The following is a 14137-nucleotide window of genomic DNA, read 5'->3' as shown; positions in this document are numbered from 1 at the left end:
GGCTGGGGCACGGGGTGGGGGGGACCAGGGCTTGGGGCCCTCTTGGCTCCCATCCTAAACTGGGATGGGGCCAAGTCAGGGCTGTAACAGCTCCCTCTGAGGGGAAAAGCTTCACTAGGGGGGTTCAAAAAGGGGATGCAAACATCACCAAAAGGCAGAGGGACCTTCTTCCAGGGCCAGGACGAGCTCAGGACTCAGGGGGACCTTCCGCCTCCCACCAGCTGGCTCCCCCCAGGGACAAACTCCTGCCACCAAAGCCCATGCCACGGGGAGGGGTCCTGCCCGCACGCTGAGGGGGTGCGGGATCGCTCCAGGCCTGGGGCAGAGGGGCCGTGCACACCGAGAGCGGGACGGGGGAGCAAAATCTGGGGGCTGGGGGAGCAGGGAAAGGAGCATTTTCTCTTTTCAAACAGGAATCCCCAACACCATCCCCTTCCCTTTGCATAGAGCAGCTTGCAGGCGAGTGTGTCCTTCAGTCACCCAGGGGACACTGAGAGCAGCGGCTGTCACCCTGGGGGGACAGGAGCAAGGCGGGGGGGACACGACCCCGCTGCTCCCGTCCTCCTCTGGCAGCCCTGGGGCTTGCACATGGACACAGGGAAAAGAAACACCAACAACCCTGAACCCTCCCCATCGCTCTGCCCCCAGGTGCAACAAGCCATCCTCATGTTTAAAAAAGGAATGAAATAGGAAAAAGAAGGGAAGAAAAAAAAAATAATAATAGGCTGAGATGGAGGGAAAGATCCCCAGGCCAGCGGAGAGGAAGCCGGGAAGCGGCACGGGGATGCTGTCCGTTCACCGCCCGGTCCTGCGGGATCTAACTGTCCTCGCCGTTCTCGCCCGGCCCCTTAATCAGCCGCTTCTGTCCCCGTTTCCCCACGGGCCCCTTGGGCTTGGCGAAGGCCTGCTTGAAGGCATGCTGCTTGGGGTGCACCTCCTCGTAGAGGAACTCCGCCGTCAGCTCGGCTCCATCGTCGATCTCAATCTGCGGCCGGGAGCGGCGAGGGGGGGGTTAGGAGGGTCTCGACACCCACCTTTGGGGCACCCAATTCACCCCTGAGCCCATCAGCGGGGCTGGACCAAGGCTCTGGCATGTTCCCTTGGAGATGCCTGGCATGGGTTTCTGCTCCATCACCTCTGGGTGGGCTCGCACTTACCTTCTTGGCTATCTCCAGGCAAAACTCCTGCTCCACGGTGTCCAGCAACCGGCTCTTGCAGCTGGAGTAGAGCATGCGCTCCTTGATGCTGCATTTGTACCCAGGCATGGAGTAGATAAAGACTGCGAGAAGAGAGTGGGGCTCATGGCGCTGCCTGGGCTAGTGGCCACGGAGCACCAGGCAGCTGCATCCCAGCCCAATCGTGGCTTTTCCAGCCCCAAGAGTCCCAGTCTACTCAGCGACAGAAGGCAAAGCCATCCCACCCATCACCCCTCCCCAAACCTCCCCCGGCTCCAGTACATCCGCAACACAATGGCTGCACAGATTTGTCCACGGCAGCACCCGGAGAGCCCTGCACGGCACGTAGCACCTTCTTTGGGCACCAAAGAACTCGCCAGCAGCACCCATCACAGGAGGAACCCATCAAGCGGGAACTGACTCAAGGTTCCCTGCCGCACCATCCCCATCCCCGCTTGCTCCCCACACCAGCGATGGTCCGGAGTGTGGGGACCAGCGCGGGCTCTGAGGGCACTCACCGACAGACTCCAGGTAGTCTCCCTCGTGTGAGTGTTTGTACAGGAAGAAATGGTAGCGAGCTGAGTCCTGGGGGATCCTCTTGGGCAGGTCAGCGATCTCCGTGGGGCTTGTGTGCACCAGGTCGATGGTCTCCCGCTCCAGATCTAGCTTCTGATGGACAAGAGGGGAAGGCGGGAGCGGACAGGAGTGAGAGGCGGCAGCATGAGGCAGGGGCAGCGGGGTGCGGGGCAGCCGTGCGAGGGACCTACCAGCTGGATGTAGTTGATTTTCTTCTGCTTGAGCGCCTGGATGGCTTGCTGGGCATCCAGCTGCAAGGGGAAGGCCAGGCCCTGCAGGGTCTGGTGCTTGCTCTCCACGCTGATCTCCGTCTTCACCTGGGGATGGAGACCACCCCGAGCGTCAGGGCAGAGACGGACAAAGGGTGGGGAAGGGAGAGAAAGGAAAACCGGCCAGTGCCACAGCAAAAGGCTTCTCATCCAAGGAGCCGCCTGACACCCGGCTCACGGGAACTGCGGTATTAAACCACCGAAAGTCAGGCAGGCTCAGGGTGGCGACGCTCGTCACTGTACCGCCGCTCCGGGAGATCACCCGGCCCCGGCCATGCACCCCCTCCCCACCCCTGCTTCGCTCCCAGCAAAGACCATCTCAAAACCGATGCTTCCCAGCGAGCCCCAGCAGGGATGCTGTGACCAACGCTGGCGCACGTCCATCTCCGATCACCTCCGACCGCAACCTGCGGGTGATGGGGGGAGCCCTGAAATCACAGCGTTCAGCTGCACGGGTCCCCACGGGTGAGGAGGACAAGCCCTTCCTCGGTGTGGGGGGGGTGTTTAACTGCAGCAGACAGGCAGCCCCTCCGACGCCGGAGCTGAGAAATTAAGAGATTCACAGCTCGGAAAGATCCCGGACGCTGTTTTCCCCGCAACCCCTGCAAGGCAGAGGCTGCCGCGGGTACCCCAAGCAAACCCTCTAGTCCGGGAGACTGAACCCCACTTCAAAGAGGGAAGAAAAAGAGATCGCGGAGACATCGCGCCACTCTGGGTGCCTCCACCCAGTCGCAACGATGGGGTCCCTGACCGGGACCAGAGGGTGCCATGAGCCAGCGGTGGGGAACGGGGCAGGACACGGCAGGCGCGGCATACCTCCTCGGGGACAGGGTACTCTACCAGCGATGGGCAGCAGCAACAGCCCCCCACCATCTGCCACAGAATACAGGGAGACGGCGTCACCCCAACGGCGGAAGAGCCCTTCCCACCTTCAAGACCTCACCACCCCCCCCAGCCTCCAGGTAACCAGCAACGCTAACCCAGGTGCTCTGCAGCGAGCGTGGGTCCCTGTGCTTTGGGATCAGTTTGGGGGGATTTTGGATAAAGACCTTTGGATTTTGGATAAAGAGCCTTTTTGGGGGGATTTTTTTGTTTTTTTTCTTTTGTTTTTTTTTCTTTCCCTCCCCCGATAGAGAAAAGGAAGAAAAATCAAGGCATGCCAAGAGAAACGCAGGAGTTTCAGCTCACATCTCAAGAACAGCCCAGCGGCACCAAAGTGCACCTCATTACAAGGCTGCCCTTCGTTACAGCAGCCCCAGGCGGTACCCACACCCTGGGGGAGGTGATGGAGCCGGGGTGCTCAGAGCACAGCATGCAGAAAAACACCACCGGGAGAGGGAAAAACCGGGCATCAAGCGGGCAGAACAGCCTACCATCTCCGTGTTCGAGTCCTGGGAACGGGAATCCTGCGAGCATGGGGAGAGGAGACACACCATCAACAGCACCCCGTGCAGGGAGGGAGGAGGGGGGGGGGTGTCTCGTGTGAAACGAGAAGGGGAAGGGGACACGCGGACATGCTGGGAGGATGGAGGCATACCATCTCTCTGCTGGAGGCCAGGGAAGGCAGGTCCTGGCGGCACGGGCAGGGAGAGAGGCAAAAAATGACATGGGAGACATCAGTGCTGGGGAGGAACGGGAGGGAGAGCCCCGGCCCCGAGCCCTGGCAGCCCCGCACGCAACTTCTCAACCGATATCCCCATGTAGCGCCCGTCCCTGCCCCATCTCCTGACGGTTCCACAGCCAGGGCGGCCCCAACCCACCATCTGGAGGAGTTTCAGCAGTCGCAGCAATAGATTTTGGGCTATCCCCCACCAAATAGCTTATACTACAGGTTTGGGGGGAAGAAAATGCCCAAGCCTCTATCCATGCCAAGCATCCCGGGGGATGAACAGGGTGTGAAAGCACAGTTCTTGGGAAATAATTGATGAAGGGTCATCTGGTGCCGGCTGGGCAAGAGGTCCGGCTGACCTCCAAGCTCCACTGTCCTACCGTCCCCCGGGGTGCCGTGGCACCAGCAAGGGCCCAAGGGCAAGCGCGCGGGGGTTCAGAGGGCACACACAAGCTCGCCTGGTCCTAACCTGTGGAGAGGTGTGACGTGAGGATATTACCACCGCCAGCACCTCCAGATCCTCAACTTTCTCCCCCCTAAATGCCAGGGGGCTGAGAGGATTACAGCAGGACCAGAGAGAGCTAAAGCTGTGACATGAAGGACACTGAAGTCCAAAAGTTCCAAGAGGTGGAAAGTTGTCCTAGCAACGGCAACTCCCCCATATACCTCTGCATTTTCCACTCCTTCCCTTTTCAGAAACCTTCAAAACTGGCTCACTGAAACGCTCCCCGGGGCACAGCCGTGCATGGGACGGCCGAGCACGTGCCACATCCCGTCCCTCCAGCCCTGCCAGCAGCAGGCTTGGCTGGGGGGGTTATTTTAGCTCTGTTTCTTTAGGTTAGTTTTTTTCCCCTTCTTTCCTCAATGCCGGCATGGTGCTGACCTTGGCTTAATGAGCATTTCTCAGCCTTATGGTGAAACCTTCACCAGGGGACGGTTCTGGCAAAGCCTCTGCTCTACCCACCCACCCAACACTGTGCGGCAGATGCGAATGACACCCCCTTACATGTGACCATGGCACAGCGACTTTTATTTCCTCTTGTTTCATAGAACCATAATTCTTCCGCTTCATCCCCCAGCTCCAAAGGTGCCTGATACACAGAAGCGCCGGGGTCGGGGCTTGCCTGGTCTTTTGCTTCCCAGGTTGCTGCCCACCCTGGCTGCTCTCTCCCACGCTCCGGGGCTGCTCCCCCAAATGAAGGGACTGCAACGTGCGCACACGTCCAAGGACCCTGTGGGCAGCGTGGCAAGGCTGGAGGCAGCGCTGTACGGAGCAGGGCGCTGCCACAGGTTGAGAGCTGCCCCCATATAGCTCCTCTCGGTGAAAGCCCTCTCTCCGCTTTGCGTGAACCCAGAAAACTGCTCGAAGCTGTATTTACTGATAGTTGTGAGCCTCCCTGTCTCGGGAAGGGGAGTGTGGCACCGTGTCCCCGCGCCGTAGCTCCCACTGCCTCCCTCTCCCTGCCCGGGGCTGTGCGGGTACATCCCCCACACCAACACAGAGACCCTTCAGCACACCCAGCGCTCGGCCGCTTCCCACCTTTAGATCCACCGGCAAAAATACACCCATTTTCTTCTCTTTCTTAGCGTCGGTGACCATTCCCCATGGCCTGGGCTGACACAGGCGACAACATACCTTTAAAATAACCCACCACCAAACCAAACGGCAGCAGCACCTTCACCTGCGAGCTGCGTCTCGCCAAGGTGAGGGTGGGAAGCATCGAACAGCAGAACAACTTGAAAACAAGCACCTTGAGCAACACTTACCTGGACACCTGACCCGGCAAAACACAGCCCCTCCCCCCCAAAAAAACCCAAACTACTTAATCCTGCAGCACTGGCCAGCCAAGGTGATGGCACAGACACCCAAAGGTGCTAAACAAGCCACAGAGCCACCATCCGCATCCGTCTCTTTCTTCTCCAAATGTGGGCACCACCTTGGATCCTCCAGTGCAAATCCTGCCCAGACCCTCCAGGCTGGGAGCTGGAATAACCACCGAGACCCACACAGTGGAGACCACCTCTTGGTGGCACCTCCTGAAAGTCACTCAATTTTGCCACCCCCAGACCTGCTCTGAGAGGTGGAAACCTCCTGCCTCCTCTTTTGCCATTAATTAATGCCATCGGGCTGATTGGCTTCACGTCTCCCAGGCATGTCCTCATCCACCCATGAGACCCACAGCCCCAGCGCGGGCGGAAGAGAGGGGGATGCTCCTCTAGAGAGGAGGGCTTTCCACGGCATCCAAGTGAAAACCTCCCACCCCAACAAAAATCTGCTTCCAGGTGGTCGTCCCACCCGGTGAGCCGACCCCCCTCCCTTACCTCCACATTTCGCAGCACCACAGAGTGCCAGCTGGGAGACGACGGCGTTACAGCCAGCCCTACCCTACGCCACTTCCACATCTTTTTCCAGCACATAAGCCCCAAAATTTAGGCTAGGATTGGTATTTCTTGGGACAGCATCCCTCATATTTATAGCCATCGAGGAAGAATATGGGAGAGGAGGCTGCTGCAGCCCAAAGATAAGCCTGAATTCTTCCTGACTCCCCCACGACTTCGAACTCAGCTCCAGCTTCTGCCCCAATACCTAGAGGTTAGAGACTGCTGCCCGCCTTCAGCCTCAAACCGACTTCTGACTGCCAACTGCAGCGAGCATAACAGAGCCCTGAGCTCATGTCCTAGCGCGGGAAAAGGAAATAGTCTGTAAGTTCCTCTTTATGCCACCAATTTGACCGTGAGGATGCTCGGTCCACCTTGACAAGGGCAGGAACGGGTTAAACTGCAGAGGTAGAAGAGAGCGCAGTAAAAAAACGAGCCATCCCTTTTAGCTGGATGCTGGGATGCTCGCTCTTCCAGCAGCAAACACATCCCTGCGTACCCTGAGGGTCTGGGGGGGCTCCTGCTCCTGGGGCCAGCGGACACCCACCTCGTTGATGCGGATCTGCTGGAGCTCCTGCTCGGCTGCGGTCAGCGGCGCTGGGGCAGAGCAGGAGGACACGTGCTTTTGGTAACCGCTCAGGGACACGTCCTCCTGCAGACAGAGGGACAGGGACGGGGGAAGCATCAGGGGGTGGTTCTCGCTGCAGGGCTGGATGCACCTTCAGCCTTGAGCAACACCGTGGGTCTCAGGCTCGCTCCTTACCAGGAGGACCAACCCGAGCAGCGCTCTTGGATGCCTCCGTGTAAACCCCACGCTCGATTTTAAAACAGTGCCCGCGACCACCTGTGCCCATTCAGACCACCCTGCCCCTCCCCGGGCACCCACGGCTGCGGCAACGCGGCTCCTCTGGATGATTAACAGAGCTCATGGGCACCAAAGTGAGAGGGAAAGACAGAGACCAGTGCCTGGGAGCAGCAGAGAGGGGCCCCGGAGCAGGAGGGCAGCAGCGGGTTTGCTCCCTGGCTCCCATCGGCACCAGAAGCCCCAGATGATGCCCGGGAGGCCCTGGCTGTGCAGCTCCCTCTGCGAAAAGCCCATGGAAGAGAAGGAGAAACCTCCTACCAAGCGCTGCCGGGGAAGCGCAGCCGGATGACCCCGGTGCGGCAGCAGCTCTTGCTGCTGGAGTGACACTGCCACCGCCTGGCGCTGCTTTTCCCGCTCAGACTAAAGCTCTGGATGTCTTCTGAGCCTTCCTCCCACCTCTTCCACAGTCTCCATCACAGACTGACTGCAGCCGTGCAGGCAGGAGAAAGCGGCAGCGGCCACTGGGGAGACTAAAGTACCGCGGGGGACAAACATCTGTGCTGTCCCCCCAAAATGCCAGCATCCCATGTCCTGCCAGGCTTTGGTGCCAAGGCTGGGGTAGGCTGCTGAAGGTCAAGGCTGAGCCCAAAATGCTGCCCAGGAACCACCACCGTACCTTCACCGTTCCAAACATCTCATCCTTTATGTGCCCTCCGCCAAACTCCTTCTTCACGGTGGCTCTGGTGGCGGCGTACAGCATCTTCAGCCGGACCTGCACAAGGAGGGAGGTGGCATGCGCGGTCAGAGAGGGGACCGGAGAGCCGCACCTCTGCCTGAGAGGTGCCCAATGGTCACAGTCACTGTCCCACCACCGGCTCCGCAAACCTCAGCCCTCCCTGGGAGCAACCACCTTATTTTCTATCCAGGCTGATTTTCCACCCACAGCATCTCCGGGCAGGGAGCAGCCAGGGAAACCCACCGGCACAGCGCAGCCTCGCTAAGCGCTACCTGCGATCTGCCGGCTTATTCTGTGCTTTGCTTTCCCATCCCTGAGCTCCAGCGCATCATTTCTCACCCGCACCTGGGGAAGAGGAGGCGCAAATACCGCCGGAGTCACCTAAAAGGGACTTCTGCCTTTCAGCACTTCTTTTGCATCATTCTTCTGCAATGCAGAAGATGGTGGTGCCTTTGCAATAAGACCCTCCACAGTTTGTTGAGACATATAGATTAAAAATATCTATTATTATTATATATTATTAGATAGATAAAATATATATTATACATTATTATTATATGTTTACACATGTGTATGTACATGCAACACGTATAAAATAATATATTTTATATTATTTTATTATGATTGTGTATATGTACATATACACACATACGTATACACACATTCAAAATTATATATATGTTATTATAATTGCGTATAAGTGTGTGTATACATATACACGTATATATAATAATATATATTTGATAGATATATCTCGACAAGCTGCGGAGGGTCTTTTCTACATGTGCATGTTATAATATATATGGTAATATATGATAACAACATATTTGTTAGATATATAACAAATATATAATGTTTTATATATATGACAAGTGCACATATTAACACGGCAGTAAATCTATATAGCATATCGATTACGCTATATAGCATATAGATTATATAAAATATTTAACACACACACACATATATATATATGACAAGTGCACATTTTACCACGGCAGTAAATCTCGAGGCCACTGAAAGCCCGTTACAGAGACACGCTCAACCAGACGGCATTTTCCGCGCCGTGGGGCTGACATCCTCTAAACCACCATCCGCCCAACCACCCCCTCCGCTCCGACGCCGTCTCCGTCCCCCCACGCCAGCCCAGCAGGTGTCGGTGCCGGCCCGGCCACAGGCGGCTCCGGGGCAACCAGCCCAGCCGGCCCTTTTTCAGGCTGATTTTGGAGCCGGGCCCGGCAGTGGGCCGGCAGCCGCTCTGCGTCAGCCCTCCAGCGGCGCGGGGCCAGGCGCATCGGTGGCAGCACCAGCTCTTCCCAGCGATGCTTTTGGCCAGAGCTGCTGTGTGGCAGCTCCATCCCAGCCCCGTGGTCCATACCGCTCCCCCTCCCCGCTACATCCCACTCCCTCCACCAACTCCCACAGCGCTGCAAAGAGGACAGAGACGGGGTCCGGTGTATCTTACTCTGTTTTCAAAAAATTCCCCCATCCCCAAAGCGGTCTCCGCTCCTTAACCAGGGCACGATGATGGAGGGTGTGAACGCTCCTCCTCAGCCTCAGCGCAAAGTCAACTTGGCCAGCATCTCCTCCACCCTCCACCTCCCAGAGCACGCCCGTGTCCCCACGCTGGGGGGTCACAGCCCGGCGTGGTGCTCACCGGGGAGCTGTCGGGGGACCAGGAGATGAAGAGCCACTCGTAGCCCTGGGCGTTCTGGCTGTCCAGGCGGTACAGCACGTAGCACGGCTGCTGCTCGTCCAGCAAGGGCAGCACGAAGGCATCGTAGTCAGCGTCCCAGCGCCGGGACAGCTCTTTGTGGGCTCCCAGCACGAGCTGTTCTGGAAGGAGAAGAGGGAAAAGGTGGTGTGAGATGAAGGCAAGGCTTAGCTCACCTTGCAGGACCACGGGACAGCTCATCTAAGGGCTTGCTGCAGTTCCAGTGCTGATGATGCTGTCCTGCAGAAAAACAAATGAAGGTCTTGAACCATGTGTATGAACGTACACCCCCATGGGTGACCCCCCAGGAGACGCCCTCAGGGCTGCAGCCACCACGAAGAGGCTGGTTTTCTGCCAGCATCCCACTGCCTCCTGCCCAACCATCTCATCCTCTCCCACGGTCTTCTTTCTGGTGACCATCAGTAGCCTCCTTCCGCACTGCTCCCTCCAGCTGTGTACTCTCCAAACATCACCCCTTGTTCACAGGGGAACACAGACCTCCTCCATCCCACCTGGACAAGCTCTAGTGGCTTGGGCACTAGAAGACCTCACCAGGGACACAAGGAACCACCTAGATTTGGGGTGCTGAGAAAAATGAAAGTCCTATAGCAAAAGCCAGGATGACGAGCCAACACTGCTCTTACCAGATTCCCCGTAACTTCAGAGGGGTCAAAAACAGAGGTAATACCCAAAAGCCCATGTCTGTGGGGACTGGAGGTGTCCCAGGGACCCCAGCCTGTGGGGGGACCACGCTGCCAGGACAGCCTCAGCCCCTGGAATCGACCTACATATTTCACACACGTGGTTGCATCTCAAGTGTCTGGAGGGTATTTTTTTCAGCTGCCACACAAGCGGCGGTGGGGCTGGGAGCCCTGCAAGCTGGGCAGCACTCGGCTGGGATTTAAACACTGGTGCAGGCATCCTAGGAACATGAAAAAAAACCTCCGTGAGGGTCAAACCAAGTTTTGAGATGGCTGGATGGAAGAGTGATGGTGCTGGAGGCGATCGGTGCATGTTTCTGGAAAACGGCCTGTATTTTTATTCCATTTTTAGATGCAGAAAGGTCTGGGGGGTGATGTTGGGACCCAGAAGTTGATGTAGGAAAATCTGGAGGTACCAAAGCAAAACGAGTTTGGGCCTTGGACAGTTGGTAGTCGAGGGGATGCTTAGCCGGGTACGTGCCCTGCCTGGACCTGTGCCCATGGCCCCGCTGCCCATGGGGAGCCCCTTGGCTGGGGCACAGCCCTCTGCCTCCCAACCCATCCAGCTCAGCAGCTCCGAATCCCGTGGCAGGAAAGCTTTTAAGGAAAAGAGTTGAGGAATAAAGGGTTTGGGATGAATTGCTCTCACCCCCCCTTTCCATCTGAGCGGGGCATTCCCCCACCGACAGCGGCATAGCCCTTCCCTGCCCAACGCCACCCCACCACGGCATCCGCCATCGCATGCTGAACCCAGAATTATTGCTGCTCGAAGGGCACGTGCTACCGCTACAGTAACAAGGACAGCAGAGAAAAAGGTGCTGAAAATACTTTACCTTCAGCAAAACGACCTGTTTTGCGAGAAAGAAGCGTAAAAACCTCAACACATCCCTAAAATAAACAGAAAACCCTGCACCGTTTGCACCGCAAAGACCTGCGATCCCAAAGAGACTGCAAGGAATTCCGCCTGGCCGAACACACTGGCAGCTCGCGGGTGTCTCCATCTGCCAAACATCCCGACACCTCACGCGCCAGGCAATCGGTGCCGAGTCACTCCGGGCTATTCCTGGGCTGCGCCCAAGCCGGACCCCGGCCGTGCCGCCGCAAGCCGGCAGCCTCCAGCCTTCCCCCCGGGCTGGAGGAGCTGCTCGTTCCCCTGCCTCCCGTCGGGCTCTTCGCAGTTCAACTCAACCCATTCACGGCTAAATTTCCCTCCCCAGGAAGCATCGGGAAAGTGAAACCTGGAGCATCCGCCCCTCAGCAAAGCATCATAGTCAGCGCCGGCTGTTTCAGGCTGCGTTTCTGCAGGACGCCGCTGCTGGAAAAAGCGCAGCTGGGAGCGTTCCTGGCCCTCCAGGTGCTCCCGGCACTCAGCCGCAGGCAGGGCTGCCTTGGATGGGCATTTCGGAGCAAGGCAGCCCTGCCTGCGGCTCTGGCGGGCGCTGCGGGGGCACAGCGCAGGCGTCGGGAGTCTGCAAAGCTCAGCTCACGTCATCACCTATGGGCAAAGAAATGCCCCCAACGAGGAAGACCACAAAGCCAACCTTGTCCAGAAACCTGCTGACGGCGAGGAATAGCGCATGACCTAAACCCACGTTGGACCACAAGTGGTTCTCATGCCAGGAAAGCATTGCTGAGCTTCAGTGTGCAACCTGCTCCTCCCACACACACACACCTTCTCCATCCAACCCTGGCTTCTTCTGGCTGGCCCCCAAAGACAACATCACCTCAAAGAGCTCCCAAAGGGTTGCTCAGCCATAGCTGCTGTCCTGGGGATGCCCAGACCCAGAGCATCTGCCATCTTCCTCTCCTTCCACCCACTGCTGCCTGCTCTGACATGCCCCAAGACTAATGCCCCGTAGGGCAGAAGGTCCTCTGCAAGCCATCGAGCAGGGCTGGAGGCTCCTCTTCCACATCCTCCGTGCAGGCAGGGCAGCTGGCATGTCCTCCCCAGCCAGCTCAGGACATACCCCAGTGATATGTGCTTGAGTCCATTTGTCCAGCTGTGTTGTCTGCCTGGCCACTCATTACTGGCCAAAGGTCCTTCTCTGGAGGGTAGCAGCAGGCTGATGTCCCCTGTGTTACAGAAAAGAGTAGCGGCCCACAGAGACTGAACAACTTGTCCCAAGTCCCATGGCAGGGCAGGCAGGAGGTCCCCAAGCCAGGCTGGTAGGACCACCACCACCACCCTGTCCCCAGCAGACCAAGGCCTTTGGCACACAGATGTTCCTGGCTCCCCTCCTTCCACCTGCCTCTGCTGGGAGTCTCAGGCTCTGCCACATCTCAGAGGCTTCTGCAGACATCCAAGCTCCTCCAGAGCTGCCCATGGCTCGTCCAGGCCAGGGGAAAGGAGCTGGCAGGGTTCAGGAGCTGGACTGGGAATCACAGAATCATAGAATGGTTTAGGTTGGAAAGGACCTTGAAGATAATAGAGTTCCAACCCACCTGCCATAGGCACAGACACCTCCCACTAGTGAGTGAGGTTGGTCCTGAAGTAGCTTCTGCCACCAACACATCAGACAGATAAATATATCCCATTCCGCCTGAGCGGAGATGGTGGGACGTGGTTTCCATTGGTGGTAAAAGAACTCCCTTGCTGGTGTCACTGGCCGCAGCCCAAAGCTGGCGGCACAAGCCCTAGCACCCTACGTCCAGGCTTAGGGGCATCCGTGACTTATCCTAACACAAACCTGACTCCCACTTTTTAAAAGAAAAAGGAGTCGAGAGCGCAACATCATTGCCAAAGATGCTCTGAAGAAACAATGCAGATGTCACATCCCAACACACGGGGACCTCGCCAAGGACAAAGCCAACACTGATGAAGCTTGCAGTGGCCCCACTGATGTGTTTCAAGGGGCCATCAGTGTTTCACACTGATGTGTGTCCCATGTGTTTCAAGTCACGCTGCTCTTCCAAGTAGGATTTCACAGTCCCTCCGAAGCTGGCATGGGCTCTTTATGACCTCATCCACCTCTGCATTTGCAGCATGGTCCTGGTGGCCCACCCAAGGGAGGTGGCGATGGCAGTCTGGCAGGGCATTAACGTCCCCGCTGCCGTGAGAAACAAGTCATTCATATGCAATCGCATGAGGCCAAGGTAGGAAAACCTACACCACGGAGGCTCCCCGCTGGGACGTTCAATCAGTGCTTTGCTCCGCTCACTTGTTTGATAGATGTAGAGGCCACCCAAAGGTGCCTTTCGGTGGGACAAACGCGGGCAGGTTGGCGCCAGCCCGCGAAGGGGGCCAGGGGCAGCCCTGTGCGCAGGAGCAGGGGCTGGGACGGGATAGGTTTCAGCATGTAGCATCCCTCGCGGGATGCAATTGAGCCAAGGAGCACCTCCATGCCCAGAGCATCTCCTTGCCTGGCGTGGGATGCCACGTCCAAGGAGGATGATGCTGCGCATCGCCCGTGACCGCGGTCCCACGGCACCTGCAGAAGCTTCTCACGGAGCTCCCCGTAACAAAATTCAATGCAGTTGCAGCAAAAGCCGCCCAGAGCCCAGCACCAATCCCAGGCACCGGTGTCGGTCTGCCGACAAAGTTGCTGCTCCTCCCCAGAGCCACCCCGGGGCTCCGATAGCTGCTCATCAGCACACCCAGATTTTGGGCTTGTATTTCAGCTCTGGGCTGCCACGTGCCAGGGAGCCCCAGCGGGATTTTCCTCGGGCTTTCCAAACACACGAGCTGGCACGGCAGCGACAAAGAGGAAAAGAGGAGAGGCAAAACAGAACCGACACGGCATAAATCAAAGCGCTTGAAAACAGGACTTACCATCCTCAATGACGACCTTGATGAGCCGAACCGAACCGTTTCGGGCTTTGGCAAAAAAGTCCCTTAATTCCGTAGTGGCTGAAAGAACCAGAAACATCGTGATCAGATTTAGCGGTCAAAGCAGGTGCTGGGCAGCTCGGTGACCGGCTGGGGAGGGGAGCAACTTTACAGAAAAGAAATGTAAAAATTAAAAAAAAAAAAAAAAATCTGGTGCCAAAAAAATGATAATAAAAACAATAATAATACAAAACCCAAACAGCTGGGAGTGAAGTGCTGTGGCTCCCCGAGGCGTCCGAGTTAAATAGCAGCTGGGAGCGCATGTGATCCAGAGAACTTGATACTTGGCCTGGGTAAACATAATCACCCAAATTTAGATGATGGCTTGGCCGGTGCAGGCGGGGAGG

The 14137-nt window shown here is 57.3% G+C and overlaps 1 protein-coding gene across 1 annotated transcript; it reads right to left on the bottom strand.

The window, feature by feature from the left end:
• Nucleotides 1–817: 817 nt before the first annotated feature.
• TWF2 (twinfilin actin-binding protein 2) lies at nucleotides 818–13830 on the bottom strand. The gene is made up of 8 exons (XM_009891235.1): nucleotides 13734–13830; nucleotides 9207–9385; nucleotides 7490–7585; nucleotides 6556–6660; nucleotides 1943–2068; nucleotides 1694–1844; nucleotides 1158–1279; nucleotides 818–985 (listed from the first exon to the last, which is right to left on the bottom strand). Exons 1-8 carry the CDS (start codon nucleotides 13828–13830, stop codon nucleotides 818–820), a joined length of 1044 nt encoding a protein of 347 aa, XP_009889537.1.
• Between the last annotated feature and the right edge of the window lie 307 nt (nucleotides 13831–14137).

The sequence above is a fragment of the Charadrius vociferus genome, unplaced genomic scaffold (assembly GCF_000708025.1).
Source record: "Charadrius vociferus isolate BGI_N301 unplaced genomic scaffold, ASM70802v2 scaffold758, whole genome shotgun sequence".
Classification (NCBI taxonomy): Eukaryota; Metazoa; Chordata; class Aves; order Charadriiformes; family Charadriidae; genus Charadrius; species Charadrius vociferus.
This window is presented reverse-complemented; position numbering and strand designations above follow the sequence as displayed.